The sequence below is a fragment of the Mycteria americana genome, chromosome 5 (assembly GCF_035582795.1).
Source record: "Mycteria americana isolate JAX WOST 10 ecotype Jacksonville Zoo and Gardens chromosome 5, USCA_MyAme_1.0, whole genome shotgun sequence".
Taxonomy (NCBI): Eukaryota; Metazoa; Chordata; class Aves; order Ciconiiformes; family Ciconiidae; genus Mycteria; species Mycteria americana.
Genome location: NC_134369.1, coordinates 17,491,575 through 17,512,525, shown reverse-complemented (window position 1 = coordinate 17,512,525; position 20,951 = coordinate 17,491,575). Strand labels below are relative to the sequence as shown.

The following is a 20,951-nucleotide window of genomic DNA, read 5'->3' as shown; positions in this document are numbered from 1 at the left end:
TCCTTAATTGGAATGAAAGAAATTTCCAATCCCTTACAAACCATAATGGTATTTCATACTTGTATGACTGGTATTCCAAGTTTCCATTTGCTACAGTAGTGCCAAAAATTACAGGACTACCCTGGCCCTCCTTCCATATGGAAGAGCATAGTATAACCCATCATTAAAACATGACCACAAAAAAAAAGTCCGGAAAAGTCAAAAAGTTCAGACATGAGTTCAAGGGAGAACATAGACGACTAGGAAAGACAGTAAGGGAGACAGAGGCAGGTGAAAGAGAGCAGACGATGTCATGATAAGCACACAACTGACTAAGTGGTCTGGCAGCCACTGAACATCTTTTCGAACCCATCAAGTGGGGAACAGCTGTTTCCAAACTTCAGTACTGAGAAGCTCTGAGTTTTTTTCCACAAATCATCATGTGTCATCATTAACCTTCACATTATAGGCCAGGCACGATGTGCATTGCCTCCTATGGTCTTGCAAGGCACCGGAGGTCCTCCGATCCATAGGCACCGGTGTGAGAGGTGCAACCAGGACCTACAGATCCACATTTCCCACTACTCCATACATGTACAGACCCAGTCACATGCTACACTTTGAACTCCACACTCCTGATACCCTGAAGTGGTATCAGGCGCTGCTTACGTGTCACCCACCACCAAGGGACACAGGTGACCTCCCCAGGGGCACCCACCCAACAATGGGTGCGGGGGGCTGATTTCACACGTCGCCTCTGCCCCAAGCACGCCCTGATGGCTGATGGCTGCCTGCCTCGCACCTCAGGGGCTGGCGGCGGCGGCGGGGTCCCCCCCCCAACGCACGTGCGTTGGGGGAGACCCCGCCGCCGCAGGCCCCGAGGGACGCGTTGAGGAGGCCGCCAGGGCGACGCCCCCAGCCGCCATTTCCTGCCCCGACGCCTCAGCCGCCGTGACAGGGCGGTGGGTCGGCGGGTCCCCCCCCCCGCCGCCACCTGACGTCACAGCGCCCACCTGACACCGTGACAGCGGCGGAGCCGTGACACCAACCCCTGCCAAGCCGTGACAACCCCGGAGGACCCCTCGCCTCGCCTCGCCGGGCCTCCACGGCGCCGGTCGTTGACCTACCCTGCTCAGCGGCGGCCGCTGCCATCCTGCTGCCTCCTCCCCTCGCTCGCGAGCTGATGCAACAGCGTGCCCGGAAGCGTCGCCCCGCCCCGCCCCGCCCGCACTACGCTACTTCCGACGGGCGCCCCGCGTCACCACGGCAACGGGAGAGCACCGCCCCCCTCCCTCCCCCTTCCCGCCCACACCGCCTTCCCGCCAAGCGGGCGGCCGTCGCGCGGCCGGGCTCTCCTCAGGAGCGGCCGTTGTGCCGCAGGGCGGCCCCACAACCAACGGGGAACGGGCTCCCCGCACAACACCCTCCCCCCTCAGACAACAAGATCCAAGAGTCAGCCACAGCTTCTGGCTTAACCGGGCTTTTATTGCTGTGCTTCAAACATAACAGTTCCGAGCATACCAGTACAAAGCAAAACACAATCGTTTCAAAAACCAAAGCATTGCAATCCTCTCAAAAACAGCAGCCACCTCTTCGTTCCCACGGCCCGGGCTGGAACAGCATGGTCCTGCCTCACGGTAAGGGCAGCGTGAGCTGGAGCTCCTCACTCTCAAGCTGGCATCCGGTGCCTGAGTTTAATATCATACAACTCAAAAGACCTCCATGAACATCACAGCTGGAGTCCGTGTTAACACCGACAGCATTAAACCACTTCCAGCTCCCCGCGTGAAGGTGAGGAGGATATCAAGTCCATGCCATCATTTTTACTAGCAGTTTGCTGACGTCCTCATTTACAGGAAGTTTGTAGACACATATGTACACAGGAGCATTTTTGAAGTTCATGGTAAACATCAATCTGTAGCTTCTAATTTACTTATAATGTTATTACTTTTTAAAGTGTTCAATACGTTATCATAAGCCTTGGTATCTAGATGCCTTAACTCATCCAGTAACTTAATAATAGATTGTTTCTCTCCCAATGTGTTTTTCCAGGTGAGAAGCATCTGATAAGATTGCTCTTCTATATCGTTAGGAAAGTCATAAATAATTTTAACAATATCATTTTCCTGCAGATGAGTTCTCATAAGCCGCTTCCATTTTTTCGGTGGTACTTCATTTATAAAGGCCCAAAAGCTATCTCTCAGTTCTGAAAGAAAAAACACACGACACACATCAGCTTAGGTTTTAAAATACAGATTTTTTTCATAGCTAACGTACATGCTTTCCCATTAATTTTCAGCCAATACATGCACAGACCAAACAGCAGCAGCAAGGCCAGGTTTGGCACCTAAGAAGCAGCAGAACAAATAGGTTTCCTGCTGAGTGATCCTGAAAGAAGCTAAAGGTATCAGTCTACATATCTCAAAAGTAGCCTCTTAAGACAAGACACCATTCCGTAAAGGTGGTTTTGAGGAAGGTTTCATTGGCATGCACATCTTCACTTAAGCTTAATAGGGCTACTCAACGGTAGGCTTTAACCATGTCACTATGCTACCGGTATAGGTTTCTCACACCAAGACCAGCATGAGCAAAACCCATCGCTTGGACATCCAGCACATCAATTTGCTGGGTACAGGCACATGTATGGAGATTCAATGGGGTCTTCCATGTGAGCAGACATTTGACAGAAAGATCTCCTGCTCTGACCTACACCTCACTCATTAAGGCAGAGTACACTGCTGCAATGCAGACTTGTTTAAAACATACAAAAAAATTTTGTACCATTCTTATTCTTAAAAGCATGACTGCACTATACTCCTGTGCAGAAAAGACATGCTTTAAAGTAAAACAATTCACCACAGGGATTACAACTTCTCTCAAATGTAGTAATAATCCTGTTTCAGCATATTTTACAATAAACTGAAAGCCTTATAGCTCTAAGCAATATTCATTAGCCTCCCTACACTATTCCTTAAGTAGATTAAAGTCAACAGGAAAAAAAACAAATTCCAAGTACTACCAATTTATGGAATACTTACCTTTTTGAGAGAGATCTTTAACAATTATTCGACACCTTGGTTCTCGTACCTGTAATACAAAGTTAGACTGTTACTCCAACATATCAGAGCGCTTCACTCATGATTATTCCTGAGCTACTTGATATAGCTTGCTTCCACAGCACACAAACAACCAATAAGGGGGAGGGGGGCAGATTTCACAGCACAGCTGAAAGTATTTGAGTAAAGAAAATTGCATGCTGAAACAGCCATGCTACTAGCTCTGAAGTGAAGCAACAAGGTAGCACATTTGCTGCTATTGCAAAAGAATAGCTTCTGTGTAAATATTGAACAGGGCGATTGGAGAGGCCCAGCAGATTACATGAGGGGCTGAAGTTTGCTTTCCCAAGATACCACTTCCTATACTTTCTATTACATCTTTAAGGCAAAGCGCTCTCTTCCCTATCGTTCTGCCTGAAAACAGCATCTATCCCTCAAGGAATAGTTAAGAACTTAACTGAAATTACATGTGTATCAGAGAAAATATGATAATTTCACACACACACTCTTACCATATGATTTGCTGGCATCCTACTACTCGGTACGTTTGATGGGGCATTCTGACGAAAAGCAGGATTCTGCCCAGTTTTTGCTGGTCGTGAAGACTCAGTGATCCTCCTCCAGCACTTTTTCATGTGGCGCCTCCAGCCCCCCTGCAGGATGGTGCCCTGCTCAGGAAGCACAACACTGTTTTCCTCTAGTGACGTGGTTTTCACTTCCAAGTTAACGTTGGTTTGCGCTTGGTCCTCTGGGCTCTCACCACATTTCTCACCCTCTGGGCTGGCTATGGTAGTTGCAGGTGTCTCCACTTCTGGTAAAATGAGGCTTTCAGTACTGCCCTCAGACTCCTGTAAAGAATAAGAACAGATTTTAAGAGATGTTTCATAGGTAGGCCTTCAAGGACAGTCTGGAGGAAGAAAACAGAATACTTGAAGTCACCAGATGTCAGAGAAATAATAGGAGAGCTACTAATTTGGCAAAGCTACAAACATGCAAAAGTTACAGCCTTTACAGACTTGGACTTCAGATGGTTTCAGAGCCTAAACTCTCCACTTCGCTGGCTATTCTGCTCCCACTGGACTGCAGGGTAAGGCTCACAGGCTACCTCCACAACAAACGCAGGAAACTTTTCCTAATGTTTTCACTGGCATGTATTGCTGCTTGCTCCTCTCCAGGTATGGAAGGTATGCACCCCTCCTGAGGCAGGAGGAAATTAAATTGCCTTGCTGCACCTGAGCTGACTTAACAGACACAGGGACCTCAAGCCTATTGTTGTTATCAAGGCTGATGCTCTCAGAGCTTTTGCCGAGCTGATAATAGCCTATCAGCTCCATGGAAGTGCACTAGCTTGGGCTTTCTTTGGCTAGATTAGTTTTTCTGGCAGATTCACAAACTAGAATCAGTTGAAAGAAGCCAGTGAGCACTAGCATAGTGAGCACTGGCATAGCACACATTGCATAGCTTTTGTGAGGGGACAAAGAGGGAAGCAAGTGAGGAGAGCTGCATCATTTTTAGCATTGTCAGTACATTAAACAAGCATATGCCAGGGAGTATAGCTCCAACTCATCAAGAATAGTACAACTACAAAGCAGACCAGCATCTATCTAGCATATCAGCCAGCACTAAAAGTGGAAAGCTTTAGGAATTTTCTTTTTTTAAAGGTGGAAAATGAGGGTGAGGAGTGACTGTTTTTGCAGTGACACTTGTGTTTGTTAAGGTACAGTTCCCCCAGGAGCGTAAGCCAGTGTGACTTCTGTTTGCATAAGGTCAGTGACCCACATGTGACACTACCCTGTGACCAACATGCATAAGCAGGGATGTGAGGGGAACCACCCCATGCATCACACATGTAGTTGTACATCATCCTCATTGAATCCACTTTCTGTTTAAAGGTGCAAACAGGTTAAGCAAGTTGGTCCTATTTATACAGAATAGTTCTTAAATAGGTAACCAATTGACTGAAGGTACACAGCATGGCTGACAAATAGCTGCTACTCTATTTTGGAATGAAATAAAGTATCAGCAGTTTTTGGTGGGGTTTTTGGACTTTTTTTGGTTGTTTGTGGGTTTTTTTTTTTTTTACAGCAGTATAAATTCACTGGTACTTTGGGGAGGACTGTGTTGGTGCCAAAACATCTGGTCTCAGGACTGCATCAGTGTAACTCTCCTTAGCAAATAAGCTTTTTGTTACAGTAGCATGAACACTCCAAGTGGGCAGGCACAGCAGCTCAAGTCTGTGACAACTCTTACATCAGAGCTAAGTGTCACCATGCACCCATTTGTGATTGCATTATTCTACTACCACTTTATTCAAAATAAAGAGATGTTGTATTTGCGTATTCCTATGCTACAGCATTTTGACCAGGTTTTCTGTCATGTTTCTTCATCAGCTTCTACGAATACACGAAGTGCTGCAAATCTGGCCAGGGCGTGGGGGGAGACACAACCCAACAAAAACCCATGGGTAATTCACATATTTGAGCCACTTATGGACCTTAAAAAAGAAAATAGTTTAAAGTGATGTTTTTAGCAGATCTTTCAATTCTGTTTCTTCAGTCTTCAAGTATTTGTGACATAGTTAAGATGCATTTAATAACTTGAAATGTCTAACTAGTAAGATGAGACAAGAGCTCATGCACTGGGCAAGTAGTGCATGCATTGGGTGGGGGACAAGATAAGGCAGCAGAAGGTGCTATACACATGCTACGAGAGGAATCTGGATGCTTTTCGTAGATCCTCATCAAGACAAGCATTTGTTTTACAGCTTGGTGTTACACTTCATTAAATATACTAGTGAAGAGTGAGCTCATTTTTGCCTTGCTGTGCTGTTAGGAGTGTAGCTTCTAAATAGAGATGCTAAAGCTAGACTAGCTAAATACAAGCTAGTCTTGTATTTATCTTGCAAAATACTAGACTAGCAATAATCTTTTTAGACTGAAACAGTAAGGTTCTGAAATAGTGTTTGACTACAGGATGCCAGGGTGAACCTAGCTTTAAAGTGGAGCATATGCCAGCAGCCAGCCTTAGCTTGGTAAACCCTTTTCAGGGATGTACTTCTGAACTGGTATGCTCTGAGCCCCGAACCCCTTGTCTTATGGGATTGTCTAGGACCAAGAAGTCAGACTGCCAGGTCCTGGTCTATAGCTTGTGACATGAGCCCAAAGGCAGGAAGACTCAGTCACTTTGCTTGATCAAGAGAACTAAGTCTTATGAACAAATAATGTAGCCAAAATGCAAGGAAAGCTAGACCACCACCACACAGGGAAGCAATAGCTGACCTTGCCCAGGGAATACACACATGAAGCAGCAAAGAACTAATTGGATCAAGGCATCACTTGGAGACAATTTGAAGTGAAAGCCTGCATTTAGCCTATTTTTTTTTCCCCCCACTTTCAAAACATCCTGGCCACAGGCTCTGGAATGTTTCCAAGGGAAGTACTGGAAAGGCCAACTGCGGTGGACACATGCAGCTAATGAATGCATCAGGCCCCTGCTAACATCTGGCCCCGTATGAATCATAACTTGTTGCATCACAGGAACACATCCTACCAGAGGTCTACAGCGAGACAAAAGCGGAGAGCTGTGTATCAGGTACAATTAAGCAGTGTACAATTAAGCTGCACAAAACTGAGATGAAACACTTGATCCACCATATACTTACCAGACCTTTCTCTACATCTTTATCAGTTGAAGCAGCTGGAAAACAAGATAAATGTCTAAAACTTTCAGGAATGGCAGCAACTTAAGTATAGCTGAATTTACACAAGATTTATATGTAGTAGACACATTTGTAACACAAACCAAAGCTCTAATACAAGCCATTTAGTTTCTTTGACCTGTCATACGTTTCATGAGAATACTACACCTAGCTTCCACCAATGGTAAAATACAGACCACAAGATGCAGTTTGGCTTTTAAGCCACTCTTTCAACCTCTCCACCTCCAGCTTATGCTTCTTAGCATTTTTGTGGGCTATTGCAATACAAGAGAAGGCAGAAATTATCTTTACTGCAATACAATCAGTAAGACATGATTTGAACAAAGTTAACATTCAAAATTCAGAATAATTTTCAACATTATTCTAACTAAACTAGTTGCAAAAATACTTTAATATGCAGTAGTGGAAAGAAAAGTTTCTCAGAAAAACATCTCCATTTCCACTAAAAAAATAAAATTAATTCACAGAGGACTTATCAACCTAACATTCATGTTAAGAGGCTCAAATGATGAAAAGGAAACAATTTGTAGAAAAAAGTCTCTAGACACAGCAAGTGAAAGTAGTTAATGAGCTAATCAGTTGCTACTTCTTGCCCCATACGTCTGGGCTCACACACTGATTTTTCCTCACTCTTTGCCAATACAATGCAAGTAGATAGGAAAAGCCCTTTTAAGGGCCTTATGCTAATCTTGCTTTGAAGCAAAGGCATCTGTCCGCAAAGTAAGAAAGCTCATAGTTAAAGTTCATGCATTTTATTTACTGAACAACACTAGTCTCCATTATATGGAGTTACTCAATTGAATCATATACTAAGTGAGCTAGAGCTTAAACAGGTCCCCTGTAAGGTAACACAAAAACCAGGGATAACCTTAGTGCACGCTTTGCCTAGTTCTGGAAAATTTATGGATAGTAATCAAGCAGTTACCTTTATCACTCTTCAGCTTTCTAATTAGAAAGAACAGCAACAATCCACCACCGACCACCAAAAAAATCACAATAATCCCAACAACAGCTGGGCTTCCTGCAAAGGAAAAAGGAATAAAATTAGTACTGAAGCAGTCCCCAAAAGATATTCTGAAGTGCAAGTCTTCCCTGCTGTCCTAGAGAACAACCTAAGCTCAAGACTAGTACAATGATTCAGCTAGTCCCAGTGCCTTTTGCAGGACAAGCTATCAGCCAACCTCACCATGCAAGTACTCGTTTGCGCAGCACATCATCATCCCAAAGGCAGTGGGGGATTCTGTACAGAGCTGCAATACAACTTCTACAAGCCTTTCTGAAGAGACATTTAAGAAAAGGGGGAAACAAGTATGCGAAAGATGACAAGGAGCTTCAGGTGCTGTAGCATTGGTAGTGTCAGTTCCTTCTTCCTCTAGTCTGGCAGAAGCCATCTACCAGCAGAGAAGCCACTCCATACACAGCTTCTCAGACAGAGAGAACATGAAAGAAATCTTTGCACTACTCAACTTTCAGTATCACTGTTGCAACTTTGAAAACCGTGGCAATACATGTAGCTTCTCACCAAGTGAAATTTAAGATGGTTTGTCACTGCAACCCCTTTGGGAACTTGTCTCTAGCAAGTAATTCCCAGACCAAAATACAGAAGCTCTTAAACATGTTACAGTAGTTCAAACGACTGTTTTACAGACTGCTCCGATGTTATTAGCCTGAAGCCACAGACCCAACAGACCAAGCTGAGCGGTATTTGTGTACCAGACCTTGATTGGGTAAGCCACATCCTAGGTCCATAGTAGCATTGCAATTCTGCACAATTTCTTTCCCTTCCGGACACCTGAAGTGGATGGCAACACAGAGTTGTATCAACATTTCCAGAGAGCAATATGCAGTTCTACCCAGGCCTGTTTTTTTTCAGACAGAGCTTAGAGACATGAACAGAACATGCATAAACAGATAACTTTGTTAGAAGTGCACCTTTAAACAACCCAAGATAATACTACAAGATTAAGTAAAAGCAAAGCAGATAAAGCTCATGTATGTTAGCCTCCAAGTGGTGGGGAAAAATCCCACAGAGCAGATGCATTATTAATGCACAGTTAGCTCCCTTCAACAAGTGGTTCTACCTCCCAAAATTTTGGACTGGCTGCTACAAAGCTCATTCAAGTGTATACGTGGGGAAGTACTAATCTGAAGACATGAAAAGTGCAAGCTTACAGCCATAAGCAACAAGCACAACAATACCAAAATCTGCATCTTTCTAGGTCTCAACCTCATGTACTTTGACACCTAAAATTTAAATGCATGAACAATGCCATTTGGCTTCATGGCAATTATTTACAGCCTAATAACATGTGTTAGGTATTGGCACAGATTGGGCCACAGCTCTAACATTCCCCAGAAGGAAAACAGTCACTTATTATCAAACTTACATTGTACTGCATCTCTGACATATTTCACAGCCCTCGGCAGGGCAGAAATACCCTTGTTTGCATTGGCATTCAGTATCATGCGTCAGAGCACATGGTCTCAAAGTTATCTGATCTAAAAATAAAATATAAGTTAAAGTAAATATAAAAGTTGTGAGACTCTACAACTGTGCAAAAATTATACTCAGGCCATAAAGGCAATCTATTTATAAGTTCAATATTCTCAGTGATTGGAAGTGTGAAAAACCAGAGGACCAGGCTTTCCACATTAAAAAAAGGGGAAAGGGGTTAAGGTTTCATCAAAATTGTGCTTTGTACCCTCTTTGCACTGTCTGCATGACAAGCATTCTTCCAAGCCATTCTCATGGGCGGTATAACCCTCTCCTTCAGTGCAAGGGACGCATCTTCCTCTCAAATGCGAAGCACTGCAGTGCTGAGCAACGTAAGTACCTGTGGAAGAGGAGACCTGGCAGCAGTCTCAAGGGATCATTTAACAGGCAGAGGACTGTAACAGGATATTACAACACGAAGCCATTTTTGGTGAAAGTTCAACCCCTCCTCGCAAGTGAAGGGTGCGCCACATGAATCGAGCGGCGCAGCAGGGTCAGGAGGCACGTTCGCAGCTTGCCGCTCAGACAGGGAGTGGTGGCAAACAAGGCATCCAATGAGGCATCCAGCCAGGCCAGGACGCATGGGGGACGAGGATGACTCACTGCAGTAGCTCAGTGACCTACAGGGCCAGCACCATCTCCTCTGAAGGGGCATGGCGGGCACAGGGAGAATTGCTTCTAACAACCTCTCTTCTCCTTAGTTTGATTTATCTTTAAATGCATCTGACAGCCCTCTGATGCTATCTAAGGGCAGGGTGCTTCTTGGCACAAAGCTTGTTAACTCTGCACATATTGAGCAAGGAGGGGAGAGCAAAGGCAAACCAAAGTTTTACCTACAGATACAGAAATATCAGAATTCCCCTAGGCCTGTTCTTGTGCTAACTAAAAAAAAAAAACCCACCAAAAAAACCACAAAACAAAAAAGCCCAACAACAAACTAAAAAACCCCCAACACCACCACCCGACTTTGAACACTTCATCCTCAACAGCGGGCAGAGGTTTCCTGGCTTGCTGCCTAGGCACCTCTCCCAGCCATCACCTATTGCGCAAGGGGCTCTTACTTCAAAATGGAGCCTGGCCTTAACAGCACCAAGCAGCCACCACAGCTCCAAGCAGGCCTACACTTTCATTGGATGCAATGTAAAAAGCAATCAATAGTGATGCAGTCACCTCCATGGGGAAAAAAAACGTGGCCTTTATCAGCTATAACTGCCTGAAGTCTTACCTGCTGGACAAGATACGCAGCAGTGACCTTCATGTAAGTATTCTCCCTCCCCACAGTCCTCTGCTCTCGTCCCAGGCATTATCAGTAGTGTAACCTACAGCAGAGACAAACAGGTGTTCGAGTGATTCATCTGCCCAGGACACGATAACCATCTCGGGGAGATGTTCCTGTAAACACTTGAAAACACATTCAGGAGTTCATGGGAAGCCACAAAGGAAACCCAAACTAATTTCTGCTAAGCATGCCGCTCACAGCGGTAATTACAATCACAAAGCTGGGGTTAGAGCAGTACAGTGCAGTGGCTGATGGGCTTTAGGCAATTATTGACCCAGATCCCCGCCTCCATTTTAAACTTCCATTTTCTTTTTACTAAGTCACTGCAATTGAACTTCAGAGGCCGAAGTTTCTGCCTTGTGCAAGGGATGCGTTTCTCCCTCCTCCCATCTTTTTAATTCAGAAGGATCAGTGTTAGTCTTCCTCCAGCAAAATGGAGGAAACGCCCCAGAGAGCGCATCCAACATTTCTCGCTGGCTCGGTAATCTTCATCAGAAGGCAAGTAGTTGAGTCATTAACAAAAATAACTTACTGTAGCCACAGGAGCACTAGGAACTTTTTTTTTTTTTTTTTTTTTTTTTTTTAAGAAACCCGCGGGATGCAGGCCCCTCGGCAAGCCTCCCGCGGAGCGGGGCGCCCGGCGGCGAGGAGCAGCTGCCCAGCCCCGCCGCACCGGTGCTTGGCAAGGGACGAGCGGGGAGCTCAGACGCCGCGGGTTTCGGGCCAGCGAGGTACATCCCTCACTTGTAACACACACGCGAGAGAAAGTGGTAGGAGGAGGGGCAGGGACGGCCGCGGAGCCCCCCGTCGCTAATTGCCACCAGCGGCCAATTTCTAAGCTGAAACCGAGAGTCCCCGCCACCCGGCTCCCGCAGCTCCGCTCTTTCAACTCTCTCGTCGGGGGGCTGAAAGTCTTCCCCGTCGTCGTGCAGTTCAGAAAACCACCAATTTCACAACTAGATAACGTGAGGACTACTGAAGAGCTCATTCCCGACTTGCAATTTTCTTTTTCCCGAGGAGAGAAGGAAGGGCGGCAGCGATCGCCCCAGGGAGGCCCGGGAGAGGCGCCACCTGCCCCCCCCCCCCCGCTCAGGGGACTCCCCGCAAGCCGGGGCTGAGGTTAGGGCTGGGCTTACCCCGCGACAGCTGCGCTTCCTTATCCTTTTTAGGCTTAGGAGAGCTGCGTTAAGTCGGGATTCCCGAAACTTCAGGCAACACGAAATAGAAGTTAAGGGAAGTTACTCAAGTCTCTTGAGGAAGAGGAGGGCAGAAAACCCTCCAAGGCTCCTCCACACTGGACTTGGAGGAAGGTTTTTTTCCCTCTCAAAAGCAGTGATTTGGGGGCTGGCTGCGGCCAGGTGCCAGCCTCCACTCGCGGCGAGCAGGTGGCGGACGAGCCCCTGCCCGCAAACAGCGGCCCCGGCCAGAGAGTCCCCCTCGGCCCGGCGCGGCCCCGGCACTCACCAGCAGCAGCCCCGCCAGCCCTCCGGCTCCCATAGCAGCGCCCGGCGCGGCCCCCCTGCCTCGCCGCTCCTCTCGGCACGTCCTCGGGCGGTGCCGCCGCCGCCGCTTTATCCGCCCCCGGGGCGGGCCGCGGCCGCCCCCCGCCCCCGCCGCTCCGGGGCCTCAGAGCCCTCGGGGGGGAGAAGCGGGACCACCGGGCAGCGTGAGCCCCAGGAGCACGCTGCCCACCCGCTGGAGCCACAGAAGACCACCTCGAGCGTTAGGACATGCCCGGTACCAGGCTTTGCACCTATTAGGAGCAGGCGGAAACCACGTTGGGGAATGGCCCGACGCAGAGCTCACGTGTTGCTGCTGAAGGGCTACTCGCTGATGGCGAAAAGGAGGGGCAGAGGGTGGAAGAAGAATTTTTCCAAAACCGCACAAACTGGGTGCATAAGTGGGTTTTCTAAAGTCCTGAAAGGGTTCTCAACTTTTTCACCAGCACTCGTTCCTCCTAGAGAAATAACAACATTTCTGGCCATGATTTTCCTCAGGAGTACCTTTCATCCTCCATGCGCACACAACTGGCACATAGGAACATTCACCTCCAGATGTTGAAATTGGATTAAAATTAATAGCACAAAGATTTATAGATCGTTCCTTTTTGGATTTTTTAATTCCCTGCGGCGGCAGCAGTACATGTTGGAAACTCTTCCTCTGCTGACGCATAATTAGTTTATTTAGGTTAATAGTTTCTTTCATTGAACTGCTCCTCTCGTGGTAACAGCGTTCGTTTTATTTAACTGCAGTAACAAGTCCCAGTGAAATCCCTGTGGGTGCGTAGTTTGGCAAAATGGAAACGATCCAAAGAATTTCAAGCATTCGCTTTACACCTACTGAAGGCTTCCTGATCAGCACTGCTTCTCTTTGGTTCAGGTGGGTTTGGGGATTTATTTTTTATTTTTTTAGTAACTATTTCTCAAACTCAGAATACCTTTGTACCCAAGAGATGTAAATATCCTTACAGAAGAGGAGAGGCTCCTGTCAGTAACTCAGGTACACAGTCCCACAGGGGGATGTGTGTGATGAGGATAGGACAGCTGTGCTGACAGGCCAGATATGTGCTGACTTGCTGAAGCATTCAAAGGGGGATTTAGGCAGGAAATTAGCGGACGTGTTTGCACAGTGTTAGGAGCGAATGCTTTCAAGGTGCATAGGGGGACTTTGCATAGCCAGGCAGGCAGGACATTCTTTCACAGGGAGAGGCCGGGGGGACCCCTGCTCACCAAGGTTTACACCACACACGGCATGGCTCAGACTTCCTCAGAAAGGAGTGACTAGGATGACGTCCTTCAAAAAGGCACCCGATCCGGATTGATAATGTTGACATTTTTCAAGGATGATTCCTCAAGGATGAAGAATCCTTTGGTTTTCTGGAGGCTTTTGCTAATAATGAAATCACTCTCACCCTTTATTATTTGTGATCTGTTTCTTGAATGTCAGCTTCTGGATGCCAGCTCTTATCCTGTCTGTTCACGTCAGAGAGCTGTGGCTCTCTCCATGGAATTATCTGTTCTCTGACATCAAGTCACATCCTTAATATAACGTTTTCTAAGTCCAAGACAAGTCTGTACACTTACATGTATGACAGTGAAAATCAAGGCAACCACTTTTCTTTCCATTTTGAGGAAGCTGCTACAATTAGAACACATGGACAATTTGAGCCAGAGAGGTATCAAAATGCTATTGCTGTTCTAACTTATGGCCTATGCTTGAGATTCTTGAAGGCCTTTTTCCAGTACCTTTTCCTCTAAAAAGCATGGCCTAGGAGTTGCTTACTTGTAAAATGCTATAAAACACGAAACCAAGTTCAACACACAAATAATTTCTCAGATAGACTGCCACTGAAAGTTGTGTGTAGTTTTATTTCAACATACCGAGCACAAACAGGTTTCCCCTAACTGGGGAATATGACGAGGAATGTACTTAAAAATTTGGAAACATTTACATTGAAAGGATAGCCCAGACTGGCACCACCACTAAGTATTTTAAGGCTGTATATATAGCAGTACTTACCACTTGGAACTACTTCAGGCCAGAAAAGAAAGGCTTAGTATTGTCCGCAGTCTACAGAAAATATTGCAAATCTTTAAAAAATGGTGTCAAATAGGAAGACTATTAACAGAGTTGAACAATGCAGTGGCAAAACCCTTCCTCCTTCCTGACCTTTGACAATAGATGTGCATACGACCAAACACACATACACCTATATCGCTCCCATCCTTCTCACCTATCCTGGGGCAGTGGATTCCTCTCTACAATGCTAGTGCGTGATATTATAAAACAGCCATATAGCAAATAATAACAATAATAATAAGTGACCAGGTTTTACGAACAGGCGTGTCTGACGTTACACTCGATGGGCCCGGTCCAGGACACCAGTCAGCTCCGTAACCAGACGAGGAGCTTTCATTGAATACTCCCCATTTCCTAAAGAGGAATGGCTCTAGGAAATTGTGCATATTTACAGTTCCCGTGGAATGGAAAATAAAACACATCCTGAGGTCCCATTCTGTGTGTGCTGACAAAACAGATTGTGACTTAATACCCAGGGGGTGGATTTTTTGGACCAAGTGTGCTCCCTCCCATAATTAAAGGCAGCTGGACAGGCACCGTGGACATCAGTTCTTTACAGCTCCCCAACTGCACTCTCTCACTCGTAGAGCTATGAACCAGGCTGGCGTGACCTTTCCAAAACACTGGGGTGTTTACCATTTTGGGGGTACCAATACTGCTGGGTAATTATTAATTGCATCAGAAAATGACAAGACATAGAAAACAAATTGCACAATTAAAGCTACATTTGGCTTCAGCATTAAGGCCCATACAGGTTAAGAGGTCCTTGAAGATGTACATGTAAAAGGCAAAAATGACATAATCTGCAGGAACAAAGTTTTGCAGGTTCCTAGGTCCCTTTTTAACCTCGTTTTTCAACTTTCTTCCACCTCTGCCGCGTTGGTTCTAAAGTGCTTTGGTGCCTCGCTGGGCTCCTTGCGCAAGTGGCCCCCCTCCTGCAGCCCGTAATTGTTATTGCTGCCAAACGTAGTGATTTTATTTGAAGACATAATTAATGAATAGTTGACACGTAAGAAAGATGCAGAGGAGAAACCAACAGCGAGAGTCCAGGAGGAAGCTTTCAGAAGAGACCTTCCTGTGGAAGGATTTTTTGTTCAGAGCACTGAGGTTTCTGGAAAAGAAAGCAGTATGTTTATTCGGGTGTCGTAGGGAGGTGTGCATTCACACGTGCGCACGTACCCAGAGTTTTCACACTCAGAGGGATCCCTGTACTTCAGGGACACCCTCATGGGTACAGCACAGTGCCCTGCAGACTTTACCTCCCCCCTTTTTAACACAAAGATAAGTACTTCTGGCTGCTGCTGGATCAGGCAGAGCATGCTAGTTGGCATGAGAAGGTGTAAGGGCACAAACCCCAAGAAATCTCTTCATCCAGCACCCACTCACAAACCTATGCCCTAACCTTCCCAAATAGAAGAACTTGCCCTGGACAACCCCAAGAGCAGCAGAGAAAAGCCAAAGCCATATCACTGATGGCTCCGGCATCCAGAAACAGTGGGCCTCATGTGTGATCCCACCCCACTGAAGCCTCGGGAAGGCTGGATAATACTCCTCATGCAGAGGAGAATCAGCAGGGCTCCCTGGAGCAGATAGAGCCATTAATACCTACCCTGCCCTCGCCACAGGAGTCTGTGGTGCAAAGCCCTTTGCCAGCAGCAGGTTAAGCAGGTGTGCTCACTGCTTACCTCAGACAGCAACTAGCATTTTATACAAAAAGTGGGAATTTAGTGCTTTTCACCCATGCAGCCCAGTTTTCAGACCGCATGCCTGCATCTCTGCAGCAAATGGAGAAATGATGAGAAGGGAGACCCCACACCTTCTTACCTAGCAGAGATTTATTTATAGCCAGGACCTGGCCCAGCCCCTCCCAGCTTCTGCAGCTGTTTTGCAGTTGGAAGTGCCAAGAGATGCTTAACATGCTGAGGTGATGCTTCTAGCCCCATAAAGAGAGTCTTAAGAAGAGGAGATTTCCTCGCTGTTTCAAGTAGGGGATGGCTTTGCCTTTCCAGTGTGTTAATAGGTTCCCTTTCAAAACAGTTGTTAACTGCACCCCTGCAGCCGATAAGGACACTCCAAAGGCCACAGTGGAGGAGTTAAATGCCACAGGTTATTTTTAGCCCGTTAAGCTCATTGATTTGATGAGAGAAAATGGTTACCTGTGTATGTCCTGTTGGGCTCTCTGTAGGGATAGGACGGCTGAATGAATTTCCTTCAGGTGATTCATTTCTTTCCCGCACTGAGCACACAAGCTTTCAAACCCTGCAGCAAAATATTGAAGGACGTTATCTTTTGCATCACCATCTCTGGTGGTGGTGATGAAACACAAACCAGGTTCACTCAGCAAGTGGCTGGCTGTGATCAAACTGTCACAGCCAAGGGGGACACCCTCAGGAGGAAACTTGGGGAGAAGGAGACAGCGGACATAATCTTCCACCCCAAAGACACAGGTCAATGGAACGGGTCCTGTGTCACTGGCCTGAGGCTTCTTCTTGGCTCTCAGGAAACAATTTTTGCAGCATCCTCCCCAGCTGAGGGGAGGGGAATGGAGTGCTCACACCTGCCCCCATCTCTGAAACATTCAAGGTCACCTCCAACAAAGGCTGAGAAAAGGGAATGAGAAACGAAGCCCGTTTCCTATCTGTTGATTGGAACGTCAGTGTATTTTTCCAACGTGCTCATGCCAGCTTGTACCTATTGGAATTTCAATGTATTTTTGCAACGTGTTTGTGCCAGGAGTTGGGAAGCCCTTGTGGGCATGGATAGCATAAGGCAGAAAGAGAGGTACGAACGGAGAACAGAAAAGCAGAACATTCTCCGTGTTTGCCTGTGGCCTATTGGCCCACAGCATTAACTGGGCCGGGAAATGTCCCAGGGCTGGCTCAAGGAATAAGGTACCGAGGGAAGAACATTAAAGCCTGACTCAGCCATACCCAAATACTTGCCATCATCATCTGAGAGCTCCTGCACAGACTCTGGTGTTGAACAGCTGCTCTCTGTATTCTGGCTGTGGTTGGATGGCTGATCACTGGTTTTGCGGCGCCTGCAGTCTTTGGCAGACCTCTGGATAAAACAGGGATTAAAAGAGACTCGTTCACTGTCAAATTGAAGACTCTTGTGTTTGGCTTCAAACAAAGTAATTTGGGGTGCTAGGGAATATCTGTGAGATTGCGAAGTTTGATTGCTTTCTCAGCAACTCCTAGTAGTTGGACTCCTGGCAGCTACTTAAGGATATTACACACATGCCCTGTACAGAAGCATTTCCTCAAATGATAACATCTTTAAGACACCCATCCAAATTATTCTTGTTGTAGCTTTAACTGACACATACTAGTGATGAACTTCATAGTTCTTTTGCTGAGTTGTGTACCCATCAACCAGATGCATAAGAGAAAGGATGAAAAGAAGAAAAATTTAGACTCAAATTTCCCGGGGAAGATTTTTCAGAAGGTGCCTGAAGGGTTTAAACATCACAGAGCTTTTATGCCTAATCTCTTGATGCACTTTGGAAAGTTTCTCCCTACCTCTCAGATGGGTAAACCAAACACATTGATTCAAACTTCTCACTTGGAGGGTCTGAAAAGCAGTTATGAACCTCAACCTTCCCATTGTTTCAGAGACATTCAGATTTGGGGTATTATAAAAGAAAAGTCTATGTACATAATAAGATGTGAGTTCTTCAGTGTAATATGGGTTATATCTAGCTAGTTCAGCAGTTCTACATTTACAAAGCATTTTATGAATGACATATATTACTCCGAAGATGAATGCAATGAAATAAGAAAGCATCACCTCTGTTTAAGGGAAAGGATGGAGAGAGGTTTTGTGTCTTGTCTAAGAGGAAGTAAGTGACAAAAGCAGATGGCAAAGACCAAAACTGAAGTTGCAGGATCTCAGCTGTGTACTCCAAAACCCTACTCGCACCCTCACTATGGGAAGTTTTCTGCTTTGGAAACACTGAACAGTGAAGTTCAGCTCAGTCGTGCAAAACCCAGTACAAGGATCATAGAATCATAGAATCATTAAGGTTGGAAAAGACTTCTAGGATCATTTAGTCCAACCGTCAACCCAACACCTCCATGCCCACTAAACCATGTCCTGAAGGGCCACATCTACACGTTTTTTGAACTCCTCTGGGGATGGTGACTCCACCACCTCGCTGGGCAGCCTGTTCCAATGCTTGACCACTCTTTCAGTACAGAAATTTTTCCTAATACCCAATCTAAACCTCTCCTGACGCAACTTGAGGCCATTTCCTCTCATCCTATCACTTGTTACTTGGGAGAAGAGACCGACACCCACCTCTCTACAACCTCCTTTCAGGTAGTTGTAGAGAGCAATAAGGTCTCCCCTCCCCTCAACCTCTGCTTCTCCAGGCTACACAACCCCAGTTCCCTCAGCTGCTCCTCATAAGACTTGTTCTCTAGACCCTTCACCAGCTTCGTTGCCCTTCTCTGGACACGCTCCAGCACCTCAATGTCTCTCTTGTAGTGAGGGACCCAAAACTGAACACAGTATTCAAGGTGTGGCCTCACCAGTGCTGAGTACAGGGGCACGATCACTGCCCTAGTACAGCTGGCCACACTATTCCTGATACAAACCAGGATCCTGTTGGCTTTCTTGGCCACCTGGGCACACTGCTGGCTCACGTTCACCCGGCTGTCAACCAGCACCCCCAGGTCCTTTTCTGCCAGGCAGCTTTCCAGCCACTCTTCCCCAGGCCTGCAGGGCTGCATGGGGTTGTTGTGATCCAAGTGCAGGACCTTGCACTTGGCCTTGTTAAACCTCATACAATTGGCCCCAGCCCATCGATCCAGCCTGTCCAGATCCCTCTGCAGAGCCTGCCTACCCTCCAGCAGATCGACACTCCCGCCCAATTTGGTGTCATCTGCAAACTTACTGAGGGCGCACTCAATCCCCTCATCCAGATAATTGATAAAGATATTAAACAGAACTGGCCCCAAAACTGAGCCCTGGGGAACACCGCTTGTGGCCGGTCACCAAAGAGTCACTGCCACTAACACTGGGTGGAAGAAAAATGTCAAAATGGATAGGATATGTCAACCAGGGATTATAATTACTTGGAGTTAATGATAGTATAATATTGCAGGTCTAGAGTCATAAGCTGTATTTACACAAAACAAACCTTTCAGCCTATGCTTTGCTTACATGAAAATGCTGCAGAAAAGGGCTGTGTATCTAAACAATTGTAAAGAATATTATATTCCCCAAAACAGGCTTTTTACCTTGTGCCGTGTAATTTGATTGTTTATCCATGTTGTTTTGTGGTTTGACATCCTTGTGGATAAGTGTCTTTCCATGGTCTGAAGTATCCCATTCTTCTCAAATTGGGCAATGTCATTCAAAGGATCCCAAGGTCTTAAACTTTTGAGACCAAAGGAAAAAACATCAGAAAAGCGAGAATCCCACACCAGGTGTGTTAAGAACAATACACTAATTCCACATGCATCAGGGCAGGTATTCATCCCTGACAGTAACCAGCGTTTCCATAGATGCAGTGTGAGGAGTAACAGATACTTCCCTCTACATTCACAGTTCCTAGCAATAAATGAGGGGGGTTCAGTCTCCAGAAGCTTTACCCTTCTTGCCAGGGGAGGAGAGCATGGTTGTCAACTCTGCTCGCACAGTGCAGAAAATCTCTGCTAAATGATTCCACGCTTGATTGCAGCAATAGGGATTTGTACCAATGGCATAGCAGATTTTCCATTGCCAAGCCCTAATTTCCAGCTATTCCCAATTAGTATCATTATTGATATTCTAATAATGACATGGAGCTCAGAAAGAGCAAGCCCAGGGCATAGTTTGGGGAACGGCAAGACCGGAATTACAGGTCTGTAACCCTGCTTGCATCCCTGGAGACTCAAGCAGTGAGGTCTGTTCACAACCCCCAACCCGACCACTCACTCCTCATATTTGTAGCGCCATTCATTAGTTGTGGCATCATGCCGGAAGAGCAGTGGTTTCCATTCTGTGCCGTTCTCTCTCCGCTCCCGGGCGGCATTCCTCTGCTCCTCTTCCAGCACAAGTTTTTCCTGCGTCGCCTTGTGTTGATCGCCTTTGTTTATTGCACTGGTAACGTGCTGCCAAAGCCTAGAAATAAACAGGGAAGCAAGTTAAACCACCTTAAAACCAACAATGCATTTTGCCAGCTGGAACCTTAGAGCAGACACTTTTCTGGTCTATTGATACTCCAGAGGAACTGTAACAGGATTGCTCAGCCTCAATTTTGGCTTGTATATTAAAGGAACGTTATGAGAATGGCAACATTGAATGCTGTATACAATGATCTACTGGGGAACTTTCCCTTAGATAACATCACCTACAATATTCATTAAAATCCTCAGTGCTGTCTGTGTGAGTTATAAGACAGTTATGCTCAATTCATTGAAGTCAGTGGCCTCTTTAGAGGAGATTGATATATAATGGAAAATCTGTTATTTTCCTTGCCCTTTCAATCATTTATGTTTAGGAGCCTTTGTGTTAACGTCTATCCCTGAAACAAAGACTTTGTATTTAAAGTTTAGAAGCACTGGAAAACGAATTCATGTGCACAGCTTGCAGCTGCATATGCAATGTTGTACTTCTATATAGGATTAGCAACCAGATCTGTAGGAAGGTGATTCAATCTGCAAGAATCAGACATGTACTTGTGCTCACAAACCACAAGCATGAACACAGGCTTTCACTTGCACTTGTTTTCAGCTGCCAAAAGATACATGATCTGTCATATGATGTCTCACTGAGCCTCTGCCTGGAGGAGAGGGTCTGCCTTTTATGACAGAAAAATCATTACCTTTTTTTTTTACTATAGCCAGGCTGTGATAGGCC

The 20,951-nt window shown here is 46.1% G+C and overlaps 3 protein-coding genes across 9 annotated transcripts in view; all 3 read right to left on the bottom strand.

Moving 5' to 3' along the window:
* CARS1 (cysteinyl-tRNA synthetase 1) overlaps positions 1-1,189 on the bottom strand; it is a 36,738-nt gene extending 35,549 nt beyond the window's left edge. For both annotated transcript variants that reach the window (XM_075502314.1, XM_075502315.1), the window contains exon 1: positions 1,107-1,189. In XM_075502314.1, the coding sequence (XP_075358429.1) occupies positions 1,107-1,131 (25 nt within the window). In that variant the 5' untranslated portion in view covers positions 1,132-1,189. The remainder of the gene's footprint in view (positions 1-1,106) is intronic.
* A 253-nt stretch (positions 1,190-1,442) lies between these two features.
* Positions 1,443-12,329, bottom strand: LOC142410210 (uncharacterized). Of its 3 annotated transcripts, none has more exons than XM_075502310.1 (10): positions 11,991-12,320; positions 10,473-10,566; positions 9,456-9,587; positions 9,141-9,252; positions 8,472-8,545; positions 7,679-7,774; positions 6,697-6,731; positions 3,548-3,883; positions 3,018-3,066; positions 1,443-2,185 (listed from the first exon to the last, which is right to left on the bottom strand). In XM_075502310.1, exons 1-10 carry the CDS (start codon positions 12,021-12,023, stop codon positions 1,890-1,892), a joined length of 1,257 nt encoding a protein of 418 aa, XP_075358425.1. In that variant the 5' UTR covers positions 12,024-12,320; the 3' UTR covers positions 1,443-1,889. The 3 variants fall into 3 exon arrangements, with proteins under 3 accessions (XP_075358425.1, XP_075358426.1, XP_075358427.1); XM_075502311.1 differs by lacking the exon at positions 11,991-12,320 and adding an exon at positions 11,663-11,918; XM_075502312.1 differs by lacking the exons at positions 8,472-8,545; positions 9,141-9,252 and having other exon boundaries at positions 11,991-12,329.
* Positions 12,330-13,874: 1,545 nt separating this feature from the next.
* Positions 13,875-20,951, bottom strand: part of OSBPL5 (oxysterol binding protein like 5) — a 146,337-nt gene continuing 139,260 nt past the window's right edge. For 3 of the 4 annotated variants that reach the window (XM_075502306.1, XM_075502308.1, XM_075502307.1), the window contains 3 exons: positions 20,028-20,213; positions 19,349-19,487; positions 16,938-17,165 (listed from right to left, as the gene is read on the bottom strand). In XM_075502306.1, coding sequence (XP_075358421.1) covers positions 16,953-17,165; positions 19,349-19,487; positions 20,028-20,213 — 538 coding nt within the window. In that variant the 3' untranslated portion in view covers positions 16,938-16,952. Of the gene's footprint in view, positions 15,217-16,261; positions 16,365-16,937; positions 17,166-19,348; positions 19,488-20,027; positions 20,214-20,951 lie in introns of those variants that run through there. The other variant, XM_075502309.1, reaches the window with a different exon arrangement.